Here is a 26,171-nt window from a genome sequence, read left to right as displayed (position 1 = left end):
GAGGGGAAAGCCATAGATTTACAGAAATAAAACATATAGCCACACATGCCGTAATGGCACTATCAAAATAAAATGTTGCCATGCAAGAATAAAATATATACTTTATAGAACACTGTATTTGGGGGCAGTGGGAAGCAACAGAAATCTTTGCAGGCTATCATCATGTTATATTTCTGGGATACATGTCATCAGACTACTTAATATAACTTTTAACTCTAAGGCACAAATAGTACATCCATGCTACTAAAAGATTATACTTGAAAAAACACAAAGCTACATGCTATTTTCTTTTTTTTTTTATGGCTATATCTCTTTGCAGTAATAGATACTATAGACTACCTAGAAAGTTCTGTAAGAATTTATTGTTAGTACTGCAGCTTATAACTAAATAGATTTTTTTTAAAGTTGACCCAGAAATATTAATTATTAAAATTACAATCCTGTTCCCTAGTGAATAGTTCAATATGAAACCTTAGTTTTTTAAAGACAAAGAATTTTCATCATCACCACATATCAAATACTCTGTGAGAAAGCATTTTTCTGTACAGGACTATGACATGAGATCTCACCCAAAAAATTGAGTATATAAATCTGAACAAGATCTTTAATTGATGTGCTTTCACTTATTCTATGGGTAATGTATTTTTCCTCTGAGAACTGGCTTCTTTTTGCCTTTCCTAAACTTCCTATGAAAGCTTTTACTTTAAAGAAGTTAGTTTCTTAGAAAATAGGTTGGAATTTGACCAGTTCTTAGTTTTAGGACTTCAATATAATTTTTTAAACTTGTAATTAATGTAAGAAAAATATTACTTATTGTGGAACCACTAAAGAATAAGTGTTTCACATCTACGTCTGGCTACGTGTTATTTAAACTCAGGTCCTGATCACTTCTTGTAAGAGTGATACTGTTGGCTGTGACATAGTGTGCCAATGCCAATTCATGTGTACTGCTTTCCTCCACTTCTTCCTGCAGTTTCACAAAAATATCTCACTTTCAACTATTACAAATGGTTTTGCATTCCAAAAGGCTTCACTCCAGCAATGTTTCCCCCATCGGGCTGAACTCTGCATTCTGATCCTGTTCTCACTGCATTTCACTGGCTTCCATTACGACTTTTGCAAAAATTTTGTTCATCCGATAATGCTTTAAGTGGCATCTCAGATAGGGTCAGTTTCTGAAGAAATAATGAGCTACCAGGTGTTAACAAGTGATCACAGGAATACTGAGATCTCTGTACATTCATTAAACTAGGTCAGATGTGTATGAGTTTTTCAACTCATTGAATATTCAATTATTTTTCCAAAAGATTGCAATACAGGACCTTCACAGTTAAACAGCTCTTATAACATTTTAAACATAAGTAAAACGTTCTATCTTCCGCTAACTTGGCATGAAAATTTCAGCAAAATTAAACCACTGGAAAACAAGTCATTGTAATCAGTATCCTACAAGTTGAACTATAACTGATACATTACGTTTCCCACATTTTGCACTTGTTAAAAAAATGAATCCATTGGTCAAATTCACTCAGACAAGAAAGTGATTGAGCATGCTATTTGCCTCTCTTCAGGCAAATCCTGAAATCACTTTCCACTATTCTGTGCCAGCACTGAACTGTAAGGTGTGTGATGACACTGCGCTGCACACCAAACGAGCACAGAGACACAAACTCTGTGTTTTAGCTGAGGTCAGAGGTGCACTTTTGGGGTGAATTCCCCACTGTGCTTTGGTTCATACCCCAGACCAATCTGGGAGAGCAGACCTCATTTCTTTCCAATCAATCAAGCAATAACTTCTACCCTGTGCTTCCGCTGCCCGCAGGCAGCCATGCTCCACCTGACCAGTACAGTGGCCACCCAAAGCCATCTCCCATCCCCAAAATATGTCAGTTCCTCAGCTTTGTTTCACTCTGAGGATCCGTATTTCTCATGGATGTAGATAGCTGAGGTAGTTATTCATTATCAAGAGCCTTCACGGTTATAAATACATACACTATGGAGATTGTAATGCTTTCACCATAGAATCAAAGTAGGCTCTTAAGTTTAGACAAGACATACCTCACGCAAAATCTTTTCAAAATATTCCCAGAGCACCTACTTAAGGTAAAATATGGGCCACACACAATACAACATTACAACTTTTATTCTTATAAAAGCATATCTGTACTTGGAGAGAGCCACTTAGGGATTTAAAAAATACTTTCAAGCATCTCAAAATTTAAATCAACTCATCTGTCAAGAGAAAAGCCCATCGTAATTCTTCAGCAAAAAACTCATATATTTTCTTTTAGGGTAACATAGATTCAGTGAGATGTCAAATATAACCACATTTCACTCATCCCACTTCATTACACTGGCAAGTCACTGAGAATAAATTTGTAACTCAGATAAATTTGAAACATCAGCCTATTCCTTGTTTCAGTCCTTCATGCTTTAGCTACTAGCAATTTTATATCCTTTTATTTTCAGTTGTCCATGATGACTTGTAATCAACGAGACAGGCTTGTACAAATTTAATAATTTTTTTGCTGGAAGTTTTATTTTCCTGGATTCAGCTGTTACTGGTTGAAAATCACGATGTGAATTTAGTGCACTGTGGGTACAGCGAAGTTGCTGTTATAATGGCAATGCCTGGCTTGTTTTTTAAGGCTCACTCCCCAACCATGTGTTAGCCAAGTACTGTTCACACTACTGTGGTCAAAGAGCTGTTGATATTATAAGCTATTAGCTGCAGTTAACACCATGAGCTATTTTTTCTCCCAAGAATCCCTAAAATGGTCATTAATGTTTGCTTCAGGCAACAATTTGACAATCCTAGCATGATAGTTATTTAAGTTTCATTTTTAATCTGTTATTCTTTTTGAACTGTTCATGCTAGTGGAGAGAGACTGTACTCTCACAACTGATATTTACATAACTACTCACATGAGGAAAGTCAAATGTATGAAATTGTCCCATGCGCTAAATGAATAGTTACACACTGATTAAATTATTTGCACCTTAGCTTTGGAGTAAACCAACTAACATTAATGGCATTATCATGCACATTGACAGAAGAATTTTCCTGAAGTATAGCTATTAGATTATTTTCTTTTAAAAAATCAATTAAAGTTGAAGAAATATTTAACCTTTTGAGTAAAGATCGCATCTCTGTGGAGCCTTACGGTATTAATTTGTTTCTGCTATTAATTTTATAATGCATTCTATATAATGATCCAATATGGAACATATTCTGCAAGGGCCATACTATTAACAATTCTGCTGCTGTATTAAAGGAACGAAAAGGTCTTTCAAAAATCTATTGTAACATCAAAATGTTACTGGTCTCCCAAACAGCATGGGTTGTTTTTTTTTTGTAGACCAGGACTGTGAACTCCTCTGTGTGGTCCTTTCACACCCCAGCTCCCTAAACGCAGAGCCACCAAAGTTCCACTGTTTCACAAGCACTCTGAAGTCACCAGGTTGCACGCTCAGTATAACAAATAGTTAGCCATGTGACCAACGTAATTTTCTTTTAATTAAAATAATATCCCAGCCCTTCATTTGTCTTCACCCTTTCCTCATCAAAAGATTTAACAGCTGCTTGACTTGCTAGAACACTTTTATAACAAGAGTTAACCACACTCATTCTCTATTAAAAAAGACTTAAAAGTAATGCAACCACATGCACATCCTAAAGTGTTCAATGGGTTAAATGCAGCTAGGGAAGGATATATAAACTTATATAGCAAGAAAATACCTGAATCTTACTTTCTTGAAAGTACAGAGGAAGTGAAAGATAAATGCAGCATTCGACCAATTAGGAGAAAATGTCTAAGAAGTATGCAAGAAAAACAAGCCAGTATAAGGAATATAAAAAGTAGCAATAAATAATAAGCTTCCTTATTTCTATATAACCCTCTGCTGACTCTTAGTCACACTAGGTGAAATTATACATGCACGAGTTATTTTTCAAATCATTAGGTGGAACAGTGTTTATAAGCAATTTCTATAATCAAATGTTAATGATATACAGTGGATAGATGATTAAAAGACTATGATAAGAGCTTTTCTTATCACTTCGGAGAAAACAACAAATAAAATTTAAACTATGCCCATTACAGCTGGTTAATTGAAGTTCAGTCTGTATTTTGCCATTTGGAATGCTAGTTAACCCCAAATACAAAAATGCATGATCAAGCATGTCTTTTTTAAAATTCTCAGATAAGTATTCTGAAGACTTGATTAATTAATCAACTGAATAATTTATTCATTTCTGGTGTATAATTTTATAAATTCTAATAGATGGACAGTGCATTGTAGGACAGGAAAGCATTTCAGCATTCTTAATGGGACAGGAAAAGAGTCACATAACAGAAAACGAGCAACTGATCTCAGAATTTGTTCACCTAGACATCACACAAAACAAAACTTTTGTGACTATATAACATTATAAAAGAACTAAAGGTACAATTTCATTTCATATGAAATATTTTAAGTGGATGGATAGGAACTGGAATGACTGCAAAATTCAAACCCTCAACTTCTCTACTGAAGTTGATTAAAGAAAATTAGTAGGAATGTTTCTATGAATTTTAGTTTGTACACTATGAGGAGTTTAGGGTGGTACTTGTGAATAATTCTATCAACTCTTAACAAGATGCTTCAGGAAGACTAATTCACAGAATTAACTTACAGATGTTGTCAGGCCTCTGGTCTCTCGGGCTCTGGGCATTTCATTATTTTTTATCTAAAGCCTCTCTGTTATCAAAGCTGAAAGGTGCATTGATTTGAATCTTCCTTTCTCAATGCTGATTAATATAGATTTAGTAGAGAAAGAGCATTTGGTTCTGACATTGGGATGCTGAGTTACACACAGCAAACGTCTGGCTGAAGAGGAAAAGACCTGTGTTGGGGTGTGGTGCATAGACACATCCACACTGGACCAGCTGGTGGCAGCAAGGGAACGAGATAACCTTGCTGGACGGGAGCATCCCCAGGATAATGGCTCTGCAATCAGGTGGGCTTTTCTTCTGACAGAGCTAAATGGACCATATTTCGTTTTGTGGATTTCCCAAACAGTTAAACAAACACTATTGGCTTTCCTTAAGTCATATGTCCCTACAGAAAGTGAAAGCATTTCTGTAGGAAGGTCAATTAAGGTGCAATTATGGCATATAGTATCTGAGGGGGGCCTACAAAAAAGCTAGAGATGGACTTTTTACAAGGGCATGTTGTGATAGGATGAGGGGTAGTGGCTTCAGACTGAAAGAGGGGAGATTTAGATTAGATATTAGGAAGAAATCTTTCACTATGAGGGTGTGAGACACTGGCACAGGCTGCCCAGAGAAGCTGTGGCTGCCCCATCCCTGGAGGGGTTCAAGGCCAGGCTGGATGGGGCTTTGAGCAACCTGGTCTGGTGGGAGGTGTCCCTGCCCATGGCAGGGGGGGTGGAACTCGATGATCTTTAAGGTCCCTTCCAAACCAAACCACTCTATGATTCTGTAATACTATTGATGTTCACCACTGTAACACTTGAAAACATGCCTTGAAAAGAATAGAATCATAGAATCATAGAATTAAAATATTTTTCAGTCCCTGAAACAAATAAAATTAAAATCTGATCCCAAGCAAAGTTTACTTTGAACAAGGAGGAGAACAAAACCATAAACCCCCCCAAAGATTTTATAGGACAACAGAAAATGAAATGTCAACTTGAAATCTTCATTCTAAAAAACTCCTCCATTTATTATGAATGTAATGCAAATGTATGTAATTTTGCCCTATTTCCAGCACAGAGAAATTAAGCAAGTAATGGAAAATCAATTTCAACTAGATCTGAGCAAATTAGCATTTACTTTAAAAGTGCGTTTTTGGGTGAACAGAAACATTGTTTCTGAAGTTGAATTCGGTAAATAGCCATCAAAAAAGGAGACAAATCTCAGTGTTTTCTTTTCAAAAATTACCTAATTCATATATTCTGTTTTAAGTAATGCGAAGGTATTAAAAAAAAAAAAAAGGCTAAAAACCTGGAAATAGGACAAAATATTTTTGTTGGCCAGGAACAGTCCACCAGTTCCAAGGCAGTCGGAGATCCGAAAAAGCTATCCTCATTGTGTAAGTGCCACAAAATAAAGACAGAGTGATTTCTAATTAATGAGAACACGCAACTGATCTGTACTTTTTCCACGCATACCTCTTCCCCGTCTTACAAAGCTGATTAACTCACTGTTTACCAAACATTTCAGAGATTAATCTCCTTCAGAGAACTCTTCTGTCTCTCCTGACTTTTCTTCAGGGAAAAATCCCAGTAATTGCTTTCTTTCTCTGTCTAATAAATATTTAATTGTTCCATGCAAAATAGCAAGGCTTGAGCTGGGAGAACATGATATGTGATAGTAAAGGGTCCTCAGCATGTAGGCTGCTGTTTTGAGTTTTACATCCAGAGACAGGCGTTACCATTCAAATCTCATCAGGAGGAAAGAATCAAACCTAGAACTTCCAAGTTCCAGGCAAGTCTTCTCCATATTGGGGGATACCCTTTATTTCACTAACCATGTGGGTGCGTGTCTAACTGAAAAGGTCTCCTCAAAGATTTGTGTCAGGTCAGGCCACCAGTGATAAAACAGGCAGGGCAACAACTAAATAATAAAAGTTAATACGATTTTGTGGTGATCTATTGCCGAACAGAGGTCCCCTCACCCTTGTGAAAATGCAGTTACCTTTGGGAACACTGAAAGTTGGTTGTATGTTTATGCATTTAGTAATGTTACTAATAGCTATTTAGGTATGTAAACACTTCAGGAACTGAAAGTTTTAGAATTAGGTGTTTACAGCAAATGGTTCCCAAAATGTCTTCCAATGTTCTTTTGTAAATTAGTATCTCTCTTTGAATGTCACAAAACTTGCAACATGTGAGAAGGCTGACAGAGAGGTTCAGCAACACATCATGTTTACATGGATAATGTCTACGTTTCAGCTGTCTGCCATCTGATGGAAGTGATTAGATAATACCGTTAACACTAACGTAGTCACAAATTGTTATTATTAAAGCTGCTTTCACTGCTGCAGACTTCTTTCAAGTACGCAACTCTATACCTAACCTTGGGTGCTTTTACACATGGATATTTATCACTGAGACAAAAACACATTAAGGCTGTGTGAGTTGTAAAGAGTAGGATATCAGACACACTAAAATGAGATCTGTAACAATGAAGCATAACATGAGGAGAGAGATATCTTTCATTAAATTTTAGAAGACAGTAAAGAGTTCCATTTCTGACTCTTCTACTTTAAGAACAGAAGTTTTGTGGGCACAAGGATAGCAGAAGATTATGGTAAAGTAAAAAAAGCAAAATATTTTAAAAATTTAAGAAAAAAGAAGCAAACCAAGAAACAAACAAATGTTAAAACCCCAAACATGAAATGCCCTACTCCTCTGTGGCTTGGCTTTTGATTCCCAAATGCTGTAGTGAAGATTCATTGAGCATAGCAGGATCACAACATACAACAAACATTTTTTGCTCAAATTGTGGCAGAATAATGCTGCAAGGAAGCAAAGATTGAAAGAGCTTTCACTCAAGAACAAAGGAAAATGCAAAAGAATATGTTAGCATTTTTTTTCTCCAGCTAGTATGATCCATCAACTCAAACATACTTTTGGATCAGAGCACTTTTCCACTTCCCATCCCCCTTCTATAGAATATGCTTTGTTTGATTTCTGCAACAGTTCAGTCTGTTGCCCAGTTTAGTCACGTTATCTGTCTTGATGCTGAAAACCACACTTAGGAGTATCCTGTTGCATTTTCTGATACCCTCCTTGCAAACCACGAGTAACAGCCCTAATATCTTTGCAGTCAGACAATGATATCAAGGATATGTAAAACTTGAAACGGAAGGGGATTGATGGGATAATTTGTAGGGGATGATGGGGTAACCATACTAATCTATCAGCTGTTTGGAATAAATAGTTCTATCCATTTGAAGTATAAAGGCCTCTTTTTCTGCTAAGCTTCGCAGTTGAGGGCTTACTGGAGTGTTTTCAGGTAATCTCTAAATAAAAGGGGAAGAGCTGCTTAAATGCATGAGAAGAAGAGTAAGCTCTGCGCACAGTCAAGTGGCAGAGGAAAACCACAGGACCACGACTACTTATGCAAACAGCACGGGGAGATGAAATGGAAACAGGGGAGACAAAAGGAAGGAGAGGATAATTTTCCAAACTTCAAATAGTTCAGAATTATAATAAAGAAAAACGTCTGACACTTCGATGTGCATTGGTTCTAACTAAGAATGAGTTGAGGAGGTAAAAAGGTTGGAAAGCAGTGGTGGTTTTGCATAAAAGAAAAAAATAAATGAGAGAGGAGCATGAGAAGTAATGCTTGTGAATATTTCAGGAAAACCTAATCTTTTAATGTCAGGTACTCTCACTATGCTGTTTTCCTGGATAAAATATCTTGAAGTTTTGCACAGAAATACATTGTCTATAGGTTGACTTATTAAACCTAAAATAATTAAACAAACCAGAAAAAATAATAATTTGAATACAAATGATGCACTTAGTAATAATTACAATCACAGTGCTAAGACATAATGTTTCTCCTAGCTAGGACTGCAGACTGAAACTCGCCAGGAAAGGAATGGGAAATAGGCAGCTAATTTATGCAATAAGGGATGGTCTTCTTGCAAGCTTTGTAGAATCTGACAAGTTTTATAACAGAAAGTTAAAACTACTTTTTTAATATTTTTTTTTTTTCCAAATCAGTATTGCCTTTTTATGTATCAGGAAAAGCCAGAATGAACACACAAAAATACCTGGAAAGACACACTATCTGAACAGGTATTTAACAATTTATAAGGTCTCAGTGTTTAATAATGGAACACATGACATACTGGAGAATAATTTCCATCCTATATCTGGTCCATGTTTGCATTATCAGCGTTAGGCTATATGTGCATGGAAGTCCATATTTCACAGTGTTGAACGGGGCTGACTGTTTTCCTGGTTTACAGGAGCTACAAAAATGTGATTAGACACAAGATTTGCCATTCAAATACTTCTGCCTTTGCCGATATTAAAAAAGAGCCACGTATTTATACTGGACTTAGTTTTGAAATATCAGAAACTACCCACAGAGATGTCTATTAATGTGTGACACCTGTCCAACTATCCATTTTCAATTCCCCTCTTTTTTTCAGAGAGCTGAGAACTATACGGGTGAAACCATATTCCTTGTTCTGACACAGTATCTTGCCTTGGAGGTCCTGCCATTTTGGAAACATCAGAGATCAATGGCTGAAGAATTTGCTTTCTCCTACCCCCCCCCAACCATCACAACAAACATGCTGTTATGCAAAGGAAAGGAACACGTACGATAATGCCTTTCCCTGATGGTGAGGAATCACAGAGGACACAGGGACTGTGAAAAAACAGGCAGCTGTAAAAACAGAAAGTGCCCTAACAACTCTGTGTGGCTTGGATTTCACCACGTTTAAAGAAAATCCAGCTCATGCCAAGACACGAGATTGACAGCTTCTTCCATGCCCCACAATTGACTCTCCCCCACACCTCCCCAAAGGGTCCCATTTTTCTTCTCGTAACTGACTCTGTAACTCACATCAGAGAGTGGGACTCAGGATTTGTGCTTATTTTCTGCTGATGGATTATCCTGGGATGCTCATATTTAGATAAAAGTGCTTACTGAATTATAAAGGGGGTTGTCAAAACAGAGATGTCTGGATTTGAAATAAAGGCATAATGAATACAGCCAAAAAAAGGAGAAAAAAAGAGATGTATTTGGAGTAAGGGTAAGATTTTTAACGGTAGTAGCTCCTGTGGAATTTGATGCATACCATCTTTAAAAGTCTTGACTACTTTATCCCCATATTCTTCTGTCATGACTTGATTATTTTACAGGTGCCAGATATGCAGGTTTGGATACCAGTTGTACTGTCTGTATTTGCTATATTTTATCCTCTATACTGCAAAAGGCCAACGATTTGCAGCTGAATATGAAAGTAGAATTTGATTCTGCCTGAAACACAGCTGAGAGGAAGGGAGCAATGAGCTGTGCTCTTGTTTATACAAGTAAGATAAGAAAAACTACTTTCATTTGACAGCATGCTGTATACTGATACCATTACACTCAAGGAAGAATGTATTCCCTGCAAGTACTTTACTTTAAAGTCAGAATTTCAGACACACAACTTGATAATACAAACATAAGCAACAGCAAAATTATGACTTGGTCTGGCACTCCTCCTGCTACCAACATTGTGAACTACTTTTATGGCTTCCCAACCAAGAAAGCAAAGATCAGCCAAAACTGGCTCCTGAATGCAACAGCTCAGAAGAGTTTTTCTGGATGCTGGTGCCCTGAATAAGAAACTGAATGGAGCATAATGAAGGTGAATGACAGGTAGAAAAAAGAAAACCAGTGGCAAAGAGTAGGCATATCCAGGAACTGAGGAGAGGAATGATAAAAGACAGTAAAATATGAAGTCTATGGCAGGACATAGGTTCAGCAGCATTGTACTGTACTGGGAGATGACAATATGTTAAAGTGTATTAGCCTTAATTGTACTTAACAGAAAGCATTTGAGAAAATTATTTAGTGTCATTATAACCTTCCCTACTTAGGGCTGGCAACTTGTCCCAGCCCCTTCTGTAATTTCTTACATCTGAACTCATGCCCAAAGCCACAGACCTCTCCCTGGTGTGGCACTTTGTGCCCAGTGGATCTCCACGAGAAGGCTCTATTTCTTCTCCCTGAGCAGAATAATAGCTCCCAGTTATATTTCACTTACCTCAGGTGTCACAAACCGAAGGCTTTCGGCATCACTGTCGGATTTAGAAACAGAGACTTCATGCCCTTAGTCCATACAGGGCTTTAAACTTTACTTAATGAGGTATGACTGGCCTCAGGAGTCACAGCCTTATTGACCAGTATTGACAGAGTAGAAGGGAAGCCGTTTAATGATGAATGAATCAGCTCAACGAGAGATGCCTGGCCAAGACCATCCTCTCACACATTACTACAGGTGAGCAGAGTAAAAAATGCAAAGGCTCACCAGCTGCTCAAGATTAGGGCAGCAATTAGCAGCACGCCTTGCTACAGCAAATACCGAGCCCATAAGGCTCCCCTGTGTGACAGTGTCTGCCACCACCCCTGTGAATGTCCCTGCTTGCAAAGGCTCACCAGCTGCTCAAGATTAGGTCAGCAATTAGCAGCATGCCTTGCTACAGCCTCTGTAAGGAGAAGAGGTGCTGCTGCCTCCTTTGCTGCTTTGGAAAGCAGCTCTGTGAATGTCCCTGCACAGGTGAGCAGAGTAAAAAATGCAAAGGCTCACCAGCTGCTCAAGATTAGGGCAGCAATTAGCAGCACGCCTTGCTACAGCAAATACCGAGCCCATAAGGCTCCCCTGTGTGACAGTGTCTGCCACCACCCCTGTGAATGTCCCTGCTCTCCAGCCCCAGGAGCTGTGGGCTGTCACTCTCACCTGGGTAGCAGCCTGGGGTCCATGGGGCTTCATCTTATGTTCTCCACAACAGCACACAAATAGATGAATGCTCTCACAGCCTTCTCACAAGGTCTGGAGGCAACTGTTCCCCTCCTCCCTCGGATTTTAAATGTAATTGCTGTAACTAACCTAGTACCGAAACTTGGGTAGGGATAGCAATAAAAATGACTCTATGGAACCACGAGGCAAACTTTGAAGGGTGAGCAGGCTGAATTTGCCTACTTTTGACACTTTATGCCTTCATAAATTGGCTTACTAGGATTATGCATTTTATAATGGTTGTAAAACACATTCAGGAAATTTTTTATGCTGTGCTTATTGTGACACATTGTAACACCACTTTGGCACCACTATCCCACTGTGTTATATATTAGATATACAACTAATGAGCATGCAGAAAAAAAAAGGTTATTCATTACTTTTAGTCAATTCTTCATTAGTAAGATGGCTGTGTTATGCATAATAATAGACCAAATGGTTATCCTGAGAAGTCATTATCCAATACTTGCACAACTCTGAGCTAAATTCCAAGAAGGACCATCCATAACAGCAAATGGGAAATTATCACCAGACATTAATGGCTATTGAAAATTTTGTCGTCTTTTGAAACTTAAATTATATTGTTAAATGAAATAAAAAACCAGAAGGACATCATGGAAAGATATGATTAAAAAAAAATATTTAAAAACCCAAAAATCTAACACTACCTGTAAAGTGAAGGAACGTTTGTTAGGAGAACGCTTGCACAGCATTTGAAAGCACAAATACCAAGATTTATTCCTTTTGATGTTACTGAAAGGTGAGAATTACCAAATAAAAAAGGTAAAAATTAACCAGAAGAACATCTGGAGGATGTTGCAAAAGCATTTGCCTATAAAGTATCTGAAGTTGTTCACGCTCAGCCTTTTTGTGAAGTTTCTTGGTGCTGTGTTGAACTAGCTATTATGAGCAGGGGCAACATACTTTAATTAGCTTTGATTTTTGTTATGCAATATATTCAGTGTATTTGAAAGATGATGGATTCAGATTCTGGAGCAGGAGATCCTCTCTCCATCTTTCTGTGACCAAAGTACAGACCTGCTCTCCTGTCAATGCCAAAGCCTTCCAAGCACCCAGAACAGTCGATTCCTGGTAGTGTTGCTCACTTTGACACAGAAACATCATACAGAAATGTTGTTTTGGGAAAGTAACTGGAATTGAAAGGAAAAAATAAATGCTTCTTTCAGTCAGAGACCTGACTGTAGTAGAACGGAGAAGTGGACAAAAGTTTCCATTTTAAAGTGTGAATTTGGAGTGAATGGAAAGGAGGCAGCAAGGAAAAAAATGCTATCCACAACTACATGGCAAATGCTACCAATTCAAACTACTGAAAATTTCAGGGGAATAAGACCATAAATAAAGAATGCCATTACTGTCTGTCACCTTGACTGACCACTTGCATAACACCAGCCAAAAAAAGCTTAACCCACAGTTCCTGTGCAGAGCCTACAACTCTGTCTCAGGTTTAACTAGATATTCGAGTGAGGGAAAATCTCTCTCATGTTCAGGTAAGCTGCTCTGAAGGTTACTCATACTGTTAAACCCTTTTCCCATACCTTTAGTGAGAATTTCCTTGTCATGAATCTCCTTAGCATCCATGCTACGAGGGATTTCATGGAGGTGTTTTTTTTCTAGATTAAAAAGGGATCAGCTATCAGAAATCTTTTCACTATTTAAGCTGTGCTCACCTTCTAACCTTTTTTTTTTTTTTCTTTTTGCAGGCGGGGAGGGGATAAACTGAATAGCTTGAGTCCTAAGCTGCTTAAGAGTTTCTAAGCCTCTTATGGTATGGGATGTTTTCTAAAAACTGAGCTCTTTTGCAGCTTTTTTCTGACTAACCTCCAAATTTTCACATACTTTCTGAACTACAGATGACAAAAGCAGACAGTGTTCCACTAACCACTTCCCTATACTTTTTACAGAGGAAAGAGGACCACCTGCTCCCTACGATATTGCAGTAGACTAGTTGTCCTGCTTCAAGGATTTAGTTTGACTCTCAGCTAATGGGGTGACCCCTTATACTGGCTTCTTATCTTGCAATTCTCATTGATTTGGACCTGGATAAGTAAGTAGTATGAACTTTGGGCCAAGCACAGATAAGTTATGCAGGAACAACCACCCTTACCCCCCACCCCCCGTCTTCCTCCCCCTTTTTTTTTTTTTTCTTTTTGCAGGCGGGGAGGGGATAAACTGAATAGCTTGAGTCCTAAGCTGCTTAAGAGTTTCTAAGCCTCTTATGGTATGGGATGTTTTCTAAAAACTGAGCTCTTTTGCAGCTTTTTTCTGACTAACCTCCAAATTTTCACATACTTTCTGAACTACAGATGACAAAAGCAGACAGTGTTCCACTAACCACTTCCCTATACTTTTTACAGAGGAAAGAGGACCACCTGCTCCCTACAATATTGCAGTAGACTAGTTGTCCTGCTTCTCCAAGGATTTAATTTGACTCTCAGCTAATGGGGTGACCCCTTATACTGGCTTCTTATCTTTAGTCACTTCTTGTCATTCTCATTGATTTGGGCCTGGATAAGTAAGCAGTATGAACTTTGGGCCAAGCACAGATAAGTTATGCAGGAACAACCACCCTTACCCCCCCCCCCCCGTCTTCCTCCCCCCAGCCAAGACAACCAGTAAATTCAAGAGCATCCTGAAAGAAGAGTTGTGTCCTCTTTTCTGCTGAGTGCCAGAGATCCCAGAATTAAGATACTGGGAAGCTATTTAGCTGTCCCAGTTGGTAAAACAACCATGGTTGTACTACCATCAGGATCATGATGCTATCATAGAGTGTTTTGGATAAACATTTTAAAGAATTAATCCTTTAAGAGTTTTTTTTTTTGGTGGATTGCTGTTTTGGCACAGTGCGTAACACAGGATGCTAAAAAATACTACATATATACTAGTACAATATATTTTTGAGTAAGCATTGAATAAACATCATTGTTCAATGAAGGCACAAACTCCATGGGATACCCTCCTGTAACAGTTAGTGAACCAAAGAACGTAAAAAATGAAGAGGTGCTAAAGAGGAAAGAATGAGGGAAGCAATTGTTGGCAAAAAAAAAAAAAAACCCCACCCAAAAAAAAGATTAAAAACACTGTTTCTTTACAAGAGCAAATGGTTACATAAGACTGAGTTTAGAGCAGTCCATTAAGCTGAAGACAAGGCTGTTGAGACATACTGTTCCCCACTTACACGTTCAGAGGTTGCCAGGCAGGCCACTGCGCTTTTGCCTTGATGACAGTTAACACCTCATCGCTCTGTGAAGAGACACAAAATAAGAAAGTGATTGGAACAATCTTACAAGGAGAGTAATATGATTTACAGCAAAAATTAAAAGGTACTAAATCAAACCGTGCCTCCAAATTCTGACCATGAGAAATAGACTTTGTCCTTTTTGTTATCTGAGCACCTCGTGTCCTCTGCTGCACAGGGTTGATCAAGGAGCCTGTGTGAATGCAGGAGGCACAAGCAGCGAGCAAAGGCAGTCAGACCTTGGGCACAGTCTCACAGAAGTGAGCTTAAAATACCAGCAGCAGTTCACAGACCATGCTATTTTTGCATCGTGAGCTGAAGAGAAAGCTTTCAGAGTGGTGTGCTGTGGTGGCAGGTAGAAATAAGGAAAAGACTTTTGTGTTGGAGAAATACCCCAAACCAATATGGACAAGGTGAGTTTGTTCTGGTAACACTATCACAGAAAGATAACTCTGCTGTAGCCTGGGCTGTTAGTCCACGTGTAGTAGTTCATTAGTAAAAAGTATATCTTGGGCTGTTGATTTTGTGACTCTCTGACAATCCTTGTGGCCAGAGGAACTGACCAGGTTAAAGCAAGCAAAGAAAGAAAAATTGCTCTTAATGCGTTACAGATCCATGGGCCAAGAGGCAGGGAAAAACCAGAAGCTGCTGCTCTAGGCAAGGTAACATACCCTGAGCATGTATGGTTTATTGTTTATTATTCTCATGTGGGTAAGGATGTAAAGAGTCCTTAAAGATGTAAAGGATGCAGTGCGTGGTAGATGCACTGCAATCTTCTCCGAGTAAAGCCATTGATAACACTTTATCTTTGCTCTCCATTTACTCACGTAAAGATCACAGGGTGAAATAGAGCACCGACCTGTGGAAGCCCACAGCGTGGCGAAGCATTGTACAAAGCTTATTTCCTGAAGTCTGTAGGAATTCCTGTATCAGCATTTCTAAAGTTTATATTGGTACAATAAACCCAGGAAAAAGGCAGGAGACCATTAACAAGGCTCTGATGCCCAAAAGACATCTATCACACTTTTTTAGAAGCATTTTCCCCATCTCCCTTAGGAATTGACCACAGTAATTTACCTAGAGGAAGACAAAGTTCACAACTTACTCACATGATTTCTACTGTCTTTTAAAAATATTTCCCAATTAGACTAGGAAACCCACCTCATACATTACCAGTAATTGACACTTCCAACAGAGCTGACATTTCAGTTTAGTGATAATAGTGCAATTTCCTGCTTGATAGCAATAGTTCTGATACCCCAGACTAGCTCTAGTCCATATACACCCCCATTTAAAGAAAACAGTGTTCACTGGTTGTTTCTACCACTCTCAATATTTTCTGACTCCCTCTTTTTACCAAAGCAAGGTAATTACAGTGCTGATGGGCCCTCTCTGTAACACAAAAGATTTTCCGTCTCAGGAACACTTATGTGACATGACCTTTCCCTCAACCTGAGTGGATGGATAAGCCATTTTTTGAAAATCCTTGTTGAAATTACAGATGCTTGGCCAAAGCCTACACTACATTAAATGCCCTGAGCTTAAAGTCTGACTCTATAAATGCAAGTCAGTATAAAAAGATTTAATCAAACTCCCATCCTACTAACATAGTTGGAATAAAAAGAATTTTAGGATGAAAGGGAACCATCAAACATGATGCAGGGGAGCTATGCCAGCAGGCGGTTCCCCGGGGCAGGCCCGGTGTGAGTAGCAGCAGGCTGAGCCTCCAGCACAGCCCTCTGCCAGGCTCCCCGCCGGGCTGGGCGGCACCGAGCAGAGAGACACCCCATGCAGAAAAAGATGCATCACATCAGGTTCGTCTATGGCAGCCTTCTCCTTACCTCAGCGCCTTCAAAAGTGGCAGAGGCAGCTTTCCCCTCAAAGTGATTTAAAAGAAAACTGATTAAATGAATGAAGTTTTAAGTGTGAAGTTAAAAGACATGTCTTTCTCCCTGTAAGGAATTTGCCCTAATTTTTAATTGTCCTTGTTTCAACATCCTAAGACTCTCCAGCCAGGCACATCTTCATTTACTTGCCCTGAGAACACTTTTGCATTCAAAATTATAACCTCTGTATTGTACATCCCAAAGAAAGTCTGTTAGGAGCATAGATGGTTATGTTTATTAAAATAATACACTGCTTATCTAATAGACGCCAGCAAAAGTTCTTTATTGTGAGGGTAGTGGAGCACTGGAACAGGTTGCCCAGGGAGGTGGTTGAGGCCCCATCCCTGGAGATATTCAAGGAGAGGCTCGATGAAGCCCTGGGCAACCTGGCCTAGTTGGGGGTGTCCCTGCTGACTGTGGGGAGGCCGGACTAGATGGCCTTTGGAGGTCCCTTCCGGCCTGGGCAATTCTATGATTCTATGAATTATGTCAGTAACATCCAAATCAATCATGTTTGAAAATTTTAACAAGTCCTATTCAAATGAAAAACTCACACCAAGAGTGGATGAACTATGATTAATAGCTTAGTAGGAAGTGCGGAGGGAAAGAAATAAGGAACAAAGTATAGTGTATTCAGACATCCCTGAATTTTTAAGGAAGGTGAAAAATCAGATGCAAGAGTTGAATTCATGGCCCTGAACAGTAACCAAAATCTAAAGATGCAGAATCCAGCGTTCTGTTGGGTCTGGAGTGAAAATAAAGGTTTTTGGTCCCTAGAGCTCCTTGACAATGACACTGCATTAAGCTGGGAGCAGGCTCAGGGAGCTCCTCCAGAAAAGGAGCCACCTTCCTCTGGCTCCAGCCTCCCAGCTGATCGCCACGTTTTTAAGGGAATGTGATAAACAGCCCAGGAAAATAGATATTATCCACCACACAAATTCACAGCCTTGTAAACAATATATAGACGAGAGCAATCTACAGAAAAGATACGACGCTTGGATTTGCTGGCCAATCACTTTAGCTATAATTTATGGGCAGATGGCAGAAATTGAGGGGATATGAAATGCCTGAAGAGAAACCCACAAATTAATAATATACAACTAGTTGATATAACCCAACTACCTTGAATAACCCAATTGCACAGACTTGACAGTAGAGGCATAAAACACCATCTAATTTAATTTTCATGAATTATAGTTAACACCTTCTTAGAGTTTGCTGTATTACATTTGTACCCTTTTTTTTTTTAAAGTAAACAAACTCTCAAATTCATATAAAAATATTGCAACAAGAACTGAGATGTTTCACTGTTGTAGGTTGCAAGTTGTCTTGTCATCATTCACATATTAGGCTGGGAAGCAAAGATTCCCAAGTATCGAAACCATTAGAAACCATTTCTTTTTCTTTGAAAAAAAGAAAACTAGCTCGTTTGCACAATGATGGAGTGTCGGAAGGTTGGAATGTCATAACAAGTGAAAGGGAAGGGCACCAATTCACGTTTTAAGGGGGTTTTTCCTCCTTGAGTGCAAATCACAGAACCGATAATTGGGAATTTTTTGAGATTGAGTTTTTGCTCACATTCTTTTGGGTGAATTGATGTCGTGTGATGGAGTATAGGTGTGAAATTCTCCATGGGGGGAGTGAGGGTGCCAGCGCCGTGCCGCGCCGTCGTCAACCCCGGCACAACGCACCCGTACGGGTGCGTTGTGCCGGGGTTGACGACGGCGCGGCACGGCGCTGGCACATCCTCATGAGAGCATCCTGCCCCGTTCCGGCACAAAACTTGGTATAAAAATCTTTGTAGAGCCTCCTGAATTTCTTCGATTTCAGTTATTAGTTCAATTCTATGATTTCAGTTCCCATTTGAAATAGAGCGATTCCCTTCTCTACACAAAGCTTGCTGAAAAAGGCCAGCGGAGCCAAAGTGGTTTCTAGATCGACTTCAATACGTTTTGGGTTGTGGCCTAAATTAAAACATGCAAAACTAATGAACAATTATCCTTTTCTCCGGATCTGCTTTCAACATTTTGTGCTTCAAGCTGGGGTCGGGTGGTTGACTCAATAGCGGTTCCCCATGAAAGTACTGTCATCCAAAAAACCCTAATGGCATGATTTTAAAAAAGTTGATAAAGTCATTCTAATACAGACAACGTCTAAGGCTGGTAAAAGTTAATCACTTTCTTTACATCCAATTGTTCCTGCAATGTACAAATGAAGGTGTGCACAGAATAAAAGTCATTAAATGGCAACAAATAGAACCCCTCCATATGAAACCACCACTAAATTAGATCGTTCCTCAGTGCACTTTACAAAAGATTAAAAACATTTCCTCATCTTCAAGAACAGAAAGTGGGGCATAGCTCAAAAAAGCAGCATTGAAGATAGAATCTGATTTGAAGCCTTTCTCAACCAAGGGGATTTAAAACAACTTGCTTAAAGGCTAACATCCATTAAAATGTAATGAAAGCTTTCAGCAAAAGTTTAAAGTATCAACCGAATACCTTTAGAATAAAAGAGAGATTAGTAGGATCTGAAAAGCCACATAAACTATTTCATGTGCTCCTGCTGCTTTTTGGTAACCAACGTGATTAGTATCTTTTCTGTACTGGAAGTTATTTTTATGAGTAATTTTTATCACTATTTTTATTTTATGTGTGCCAAATAACATTAGCAAATGTTCCCGTGCAGATCACTTAGCACTTCGTAATAATGATTTGATTCGGTTCAGCTAAATAAAATGACAGTGTATTTATTATCTGACATCAAAATCAGAGTCAGATTCAATGAACTGTGGGAATGAAAAACACCTGTTTTGAACCAGAGCTTAATTTCACTCATTTCACACCGCCACTGCTTGGCACTGATTCGATTCTTTTAGAACAGAGAATATTTAATTCCTTCCACAACGCTCATCTACATAATGTCTGAATGCCTTTCTATCCACAGCAGACTTATTTTCACAAGATTCTTAGAAAGTAGAAAAAGCGACATTATTCTCAATTCACAGATGATGAATCAAATGTCTTCTGGAAATAAACCTACATATCTGAGTTTTAATATCATCCTTTCCCTCAAAAAATAATTTTTTATTGAAGGAGAAAGAGATAAGGTGAGAATGAAAAAGTATAATGCACACTCTGTCTTCCGTGGGGAATCAAAAACTATGAAAATGAGAATGATACAGTGCTGGGGAGGGATAGTGGAGTGCTCTTAAAAGCTGATCAATTTTCAGTGATGAGTATAAATAGACCTCATTTCACCTCCACACTATGCAGACACACAGAAATCACTTCAGGATGTGAAAAGTGTGCTTTCAGTATCCCTGACTTCTTCAGTTCATGAAAATAGTTTCAGACTAACAGAAGTCTTCAAAACCCAAGATTTTGGCTCCTTGTTGCTACATACACTGTATAGTTAGGTGTCTTGTTACAGACTGGAGTTAGGAGGGAACACTTAAGAGACGATACAAACATCTGCTTGCACACTGTGTGCAGCCAGGCATTCTACAAGGAAACCTGAAGACTCAGCATCAGAGACAAGAGGATGCCATAATTGTTCCTCTCGTGGCTTTAGGTAGCTCATTTGTTACTAAAAGGACATGTTTTACTTGGGACCTACAGCATGAAGCTCCCTTCTGAAAGCAGATGCCTTGCTTCTAAACTAGGAATGGTGACAGTGTTTGCTATAATGCTCTGCTACTGTTTATACCTTTATATAGGTACAATCTTAAGTTATGAGTGAGGTCTACCTTCTTTGATGTCATAGGACTGTTATGATGCAATAGCATAGCCTCCAGTAGAAGTTGAACTGCATAATATTCATGTATGAAGAATTCAACTGTGGCAATATATGTGCCAGGATAGACATGACAAGACCAGAGTAAAAAAGAAAAAAAGGTATTATTTTACCCCAATAAAAATGCACACTTTCTCTCCAGGTTCAGAGAAAAATAAAGACCAAATTTGTCTTTAGAGTAGTAACTAACACAAAATACCCAGATAATTAATGTGGAACACATTGTGGACTTCCATGGATATTAACTGAAATATGGCATGTTTTCTCCTGGCTGATAAAATCTGTAGACAACTCAGTTGCCTAACTCAGTTTTACAGATGTATTTGAATAAAAAGGGGACACCGATGTAGGCACATTAATGAAATGTATAAAAAATTTAAAAGAAAAAGGAAATAATTGTCTGCTCTGTGGCAATAAAATATTTCTGGGATAAAAGGATATACAGCTTTAGTTGCTCTGGAGTTCATCTTCACATAAATATACACATTTGCTTTATAGGAACTGTGAATGTGAACTCCTGTAATGCACTCTGGATGGGCAGGTTTTATTAACTCCATCAGCTGCTTCGGATCTGCCCAGGTTTCTGAGGATTTCTTGTTTACGTGGAGCATGTCAGAAGTCTCCCATAATTATCAACACGGTCATTACAAAATCCTACTTGCATGGCTGCTATCGTGAGCTGGTAATTTATCACACAATACATCTATTTTCCTGTGGGTGCAGCCAAAGAGGTTGCTGAAGTTGCCCTAAACGTCAGTGCTGAGATATAGTTCTTTTTAACATGCAGAGACTTTTTGATGAAAGAACGTGCAGAAGCTGTTTTTTTCCAGTTCATAAAAAAGAACATTTTTTAAAAGGTTAAGCTTTTAGTCACAAATTACTTCATTTGGAAGGGGGGAAAAAAAAGCCCATAATTAAAGATAAAGACTTATCTCTACCATTTGATGACAGCTAAATTCTGTTTGTTTCTATGACTGATTTGATTCAGACAGATTATACTTAAAGCCAGTTGCACAGATTTAGGGTTACTTTAAGCAACAGTAAAAATACATTTTACTCAGTGGAATTATACCAGGATTGTGCTTGCCCATTTTATTTTGATTACTCAGTGTTTATGATAGTGATTTTGTGGCAGCTGAGAAAACCACGCAAATTACAAGATACATAAATGTGCCTGAATAGAATTCATTATTTGATCATAGTGCATACAAATTCAGTATTTCCCTGTACAAATAGCCATCTCTTTAATTAAAAAGTCTTATTTATTTTCGTCAAAAATAGGCAATGATATTTCAGAGAATATAAAATCTGTGTTCTTCAGTTCACTAAATATGAAAGTCTGGGGGAATTTCCGGAGTTTTTTTCCCGAGATAGATAAGGAAAAATTGTTGGGGTGCAACTGAAGACAAATGGGAGGAAAGATGAATGTTTAAATCCAATTCTGAATTGTTACTGCCTGAACAGGTCCCGTTTCAGGAGAGCTGGTAAGTCGGTGCTTCAGACATTCCCAGCTTAACTGCTGTGCTGTACAGGAATGCTTTCCTAAATTGGATACTTAGCAATTTTATATTGCCTTATATTGCCAAATAAAAACCTCTCAATTGGATACTTAGCAATTTTATATTGCCTTTTTTTCAAATAAAAACCTCTTTGTTATATAATGAGGCTGAGAAATTTCCCAAACTGTGGGAATATTGTCCATATTTTTCAGAAAACATGGAAATATGTGTTAAAACTACAATTTCAGGATGGTGATTGCACAGATGCTGGCTGACAACGCACATATTAAAAAAGCTTTTAGAAGGGCATATAGGAATTATAATTCCTGATTTTATTAAAAATTACTAGGATGAGATGAGAAGTATGTTCATTGTTACTCTTAGTATATATGCCAAAAGCACTGATTCACTTTGCATTACCAACCTTCTGCATTACCTGTCCCACAGGGTTTTCCTTCAATGAAGTGGTTGTTGGGAACGTAGGCTGAAATTAATAACAGAACTGTTGCTAATGGCAACAGTGAAAATCATATGCTTTATTTTATTTCCATTTACATAATCTAGGGTGTCCCAATAAAGCAATAATTCATTTTTGCATAGTTTAAAGCTTAGCAGTGTGTGTTAATGAGCCCTAGGTATGCTCTGAGTATTTGAGCACTCATTTTCTGTGGCTGAAAAAGGAAAAGAGTCTCCCTTGTGAATCCGCTTCTTGATTTTGCTTCATTCTGCACAGAATGCTCTGCTGTCTTTAGGACTACAGAAACATTTTGGGACCCTAAATTACTTTGGCAAAAGCAGGGGAAACCTACACTTAGGAAAGGCTCCTTCTTAAAGTAGGGGATTAAACTAGATTTTGAAGCTGACAGTGATAAGTGGTGTAACTCCCACCCTCTGCTTAATAGGTTTATCCAGTACGTACCCTAGTGTCCTCCTTCTGTCTTAACTTTCCCAATTTCATCACTTCTTTAAACTAAATTAGCTTTTAAACCTGTATCTAAGTACTATAAACCTACTGTTATTTTAAACTCACAAATGTTCTGGAAACTGTGAGAACACCAGAAAAGAAATGGGGAGGAAAAAAAAATCATCAAAACCCAATCCACCACACCAAGGCATTCTGTCTGTAGTAAAGCAGATGCATGCAACTGAAAGGCAACCCGCAAGCAGCAGGACATAATGATAAAAGTGTTTTAAACCACTGGCTGCACTCATCAGATTCATATTGGGGTAACTACAGCATTTTATGCTCAGGCTCCTTCAAAACAGTCAGGGATGGAAGTACTGAGACAGGTTCTTGGGCATGCTAGGAATAAAGTGAGTTTCAACTGCTTAACTCTCAGCAGGAATCCCTGGCAGAAGGCTGGGTCTGCTCTGAGAAACAGCCCAGAGAATGGGGACAGAGAACAATTCTGTCTGGTGGTAAATGCTGGCAGTAAGAATCCAGGTGTCACGGTTATTCATCCCCTGCTTCTCTCAGACATTAGCCAACGTAGTAGCTTGAACAGAGAAGAAATAATTATTCAGATAATAGAAAGTCATTTTAAATAAGACCAGCAAACTAGTTCAGGGAGGAGAGCTTTCCTGGCCTTTGATAGCATTTTGACAAATCAATGTCAGGTTGGTTTTTTTTAATTCAGAATGTACAATATAAATATTCTAAATGTGCTTTACCAGCTGTACAGAAGCAATCACAACAGCTTAATTTCCCTTCAGTAAGGATGTTGTGCCTAAGCCTCCCTTTACCATCCCTTAAAAAAAAAGCCCAACAAAACCACCAAAATCCAAAAATGTAGCCTTTAACCAAATTAAGGAATTAAGGATCCTATCACTAATTATATTTTCGGTAATCTAGAAAGGAAAATTCTTTTAGAGAAAGCGATTTCATGTCTCTTTGTTCCCCCCTACACTTTCAGCCATTGGTGTGACAAACAGGTTGCTGCCCTTGTGGACCATTTCTCTGGCACTGTGTAGTCTCGTGGTTTATGCTTTGATATTAACCTGTCTCAGAATTTAATGACCAAAAGACACGAGTCTCAGACTTTGGGTAAAGTCATTTCAATCTCTGATAGGACTTACGAGAGCAGGGTTTTAAGAGGAATGTGGGAGATATCTCCAAGTGCTGGAGATGTTGCCATTTTCCCCATCAGGGGCTGCCTTTACCACCTCCTCCCTTGCAACTCCATTCCCTTTGAAAAACATTTCAGTTGACACGTAACTCCAAGGACTATCTACGTAGTCCTCCACAGACAGCAGCTCCAGTCTGATACCCCCGATTCTGCTCGTGTACTTCAATTTTGCCTCATCTTTGCTTCTGCACTCCTGTGAGTTAGGACGACAGACAGAGAAGGTACCCATCCTGAGGGCAGGACTAGCTTGTAGGGGAATGGGTGGCTTTTGCTTTTCTCAGACAAGGAACCCTCCAGTCCTGTTGCCCAGGGTGGATTTGTATACATTCAGAACGGTCTTGTTTAGGTAGGTGTTACATGGAGGCAAATCCAGAAACTGGGACTGACCCAGAAAAGTTTCCTTGCTACTTCTTAGAAATTTCAGGGGCCTGAGCTAGATAACGTTGCCTCCCAACTATGATGGTTCCCTCTGGCTCTCCAGCAGTTAGACAGCTGGGAAATCCTATTATGATATTTTTTTAGTTTCTTTTTTGTAAGCTATTTAGCACTAACTGTTCCCTCAGCACAGTGTGGGAGGTCAGATGAAGGTTATCTCCCTACCTGGTGACCACACTACTTGTTGCTTAAAGAGCTTCAGGTATCTTTAGCTCTATTAATATGGCCATACTTCACACGTGCCATTGAGCAGAATTAATATTAGAAGAGGAATTCTGTAAGACATACAGCTTTAAAAACAATGGGAGCTGCTATTAGAGTGACATGTGCAATTGATGTAATTAACATACCAGGGAAGAGCTATTAATTCCACTGTAGAAAGTACTGTTTTGGTTTCTAGTTGCTTACTTGAAACAGTAAAAACAGAACAGAGAAATAGCCCTGTAGCCATAATGCTGTATGGCATCCGATAGTAATCAAGGATAAATGGGTGATGTTGTCTCTGTAATAAGCCAGACAAAGAAAGGTGCTTGTCTTATAAAGTATTCTGGAAAATCCCTAGGACATCAAATCGCTGAGTATAATGTTCATACAGTTCTTTTATGATCAGAATAGTTCTAAATTAAGGAACATAAACAGAGGCTTGCACTCTAAAGGAAAGTATTCACCATACTGAACTGTACTTGCTTGCCACAATATTAATTCTAAACGTAAGAAAATAGTGAAGAACAATCACTTCAGTGAGGTCAGGATAAATGTAAATATTTTCATTTTAGCTGCAAAATACCACTAATGGTAAGGACACGCCTCACACCAGTTTACCTAAGTGCATTGCTAAAGATGCTTATTGTGTACATCCCTTGCTATTTCCCATGGCTGTTTTGAAATTATATGAACAGTGACCTATTTATATTCTTATCTCTGAAGCTTACGTGCTGAAGTTAGATTTAAATTTTAGAGTTTAGCTGTTAGTCATGTTATCATGAAATGACACAATGCATTATTATGCCATGGAACAGGCATTTTGAATATTCCATGACATGTTCAGAGCCAAAAAAAGCACACTTCTCATTCCAGTAGTAAAGCACGTATTTCTGTTGTGATCATCTCATTTGTATTCCTTTAGGCATCTAATAAACTCTTTCATTTCTAGTAACTCCATAATCAGAACTGTGCAGTGTTAGAATTGTGCTCAATTCTTTTAAATCAGGGATACCGTATAAAGATATTTATTTTCCTTCATCTTTTTTTTTTTTATCTCTCCCTTGAGTCCCCTCTCATAGCGGACTCCTGCTGGGGGATTTACAGCAGAACACTGAACACAAACATCACTCCCTTCTTCATTTGTACAAAGGTACCAGGCCAGACTGCTCCTCCCTGAAGTCCTAATTCCAGGTGTTAAACTACTTTATTAAAATAATTTACTATCCTTTAAAATAAAATTGAGTTGTTTTCTTTTTACTAATCTCTAAAGAGATTAGAACTGCTCTGTTATTGCAGGGCAAACTTCCAAAGTGGTTAATAGTCAGAGCAGCAAAGCATGGTAAATGCCACGTTTCATTATGCAGCCAGTGCTAGGGCTCTATTCACTGGAGTAACTCTAAAGATATGCCATCCTTTGGCTAATCAGGATGAATGT

General features: G+C 38.6%; 1 protein-coding gene across 1 annotated transcript in view; it reads right to left on the bottom strand.

Annotated features, from left to right (window-relative positions):
- The window catches only part of SPON1 (spondin 1, extracellular matrix protein), a 199,571-nt gene that overhangs the window by 15,473 nt on the left and 157,927 nt on the right, over positions 1 to 26,171 (bottom strand). The window contains exon 7 of the mRNA XM_014949274.1: positions 14,732 to 14,796. Coding sequence (XP_014804760.1) covers positions 14,732 to 14,796 — 65 coding nt within the window. The remainder of the gene's footprint in view (positions 1 to 14,731; positions 14,797 to 26,171) is intronic.

The sequence above is a fragment of the Calidris pugnax genome, unplaced genomic scaffold (genome assembly GCF_001431845.1).
Source record: "Calidris pugnax isolate Ruff unplaced genomic scaffold, ASM143184v1 scaffold177, whole genome shotgun sequence".
Taxonomy (NCBI): domain Eukaryota; kingdom Metazoa; phylum Chordata; class Aves; order Charadriiformes; family Scolopacidae; genus Calidris; species Calidris pugnax.
The sequence above is the reverse complement of the archived record's forward strand: the minus strand, read 5'-3'. Positions and strand labels throughout refer to the sequence as shown.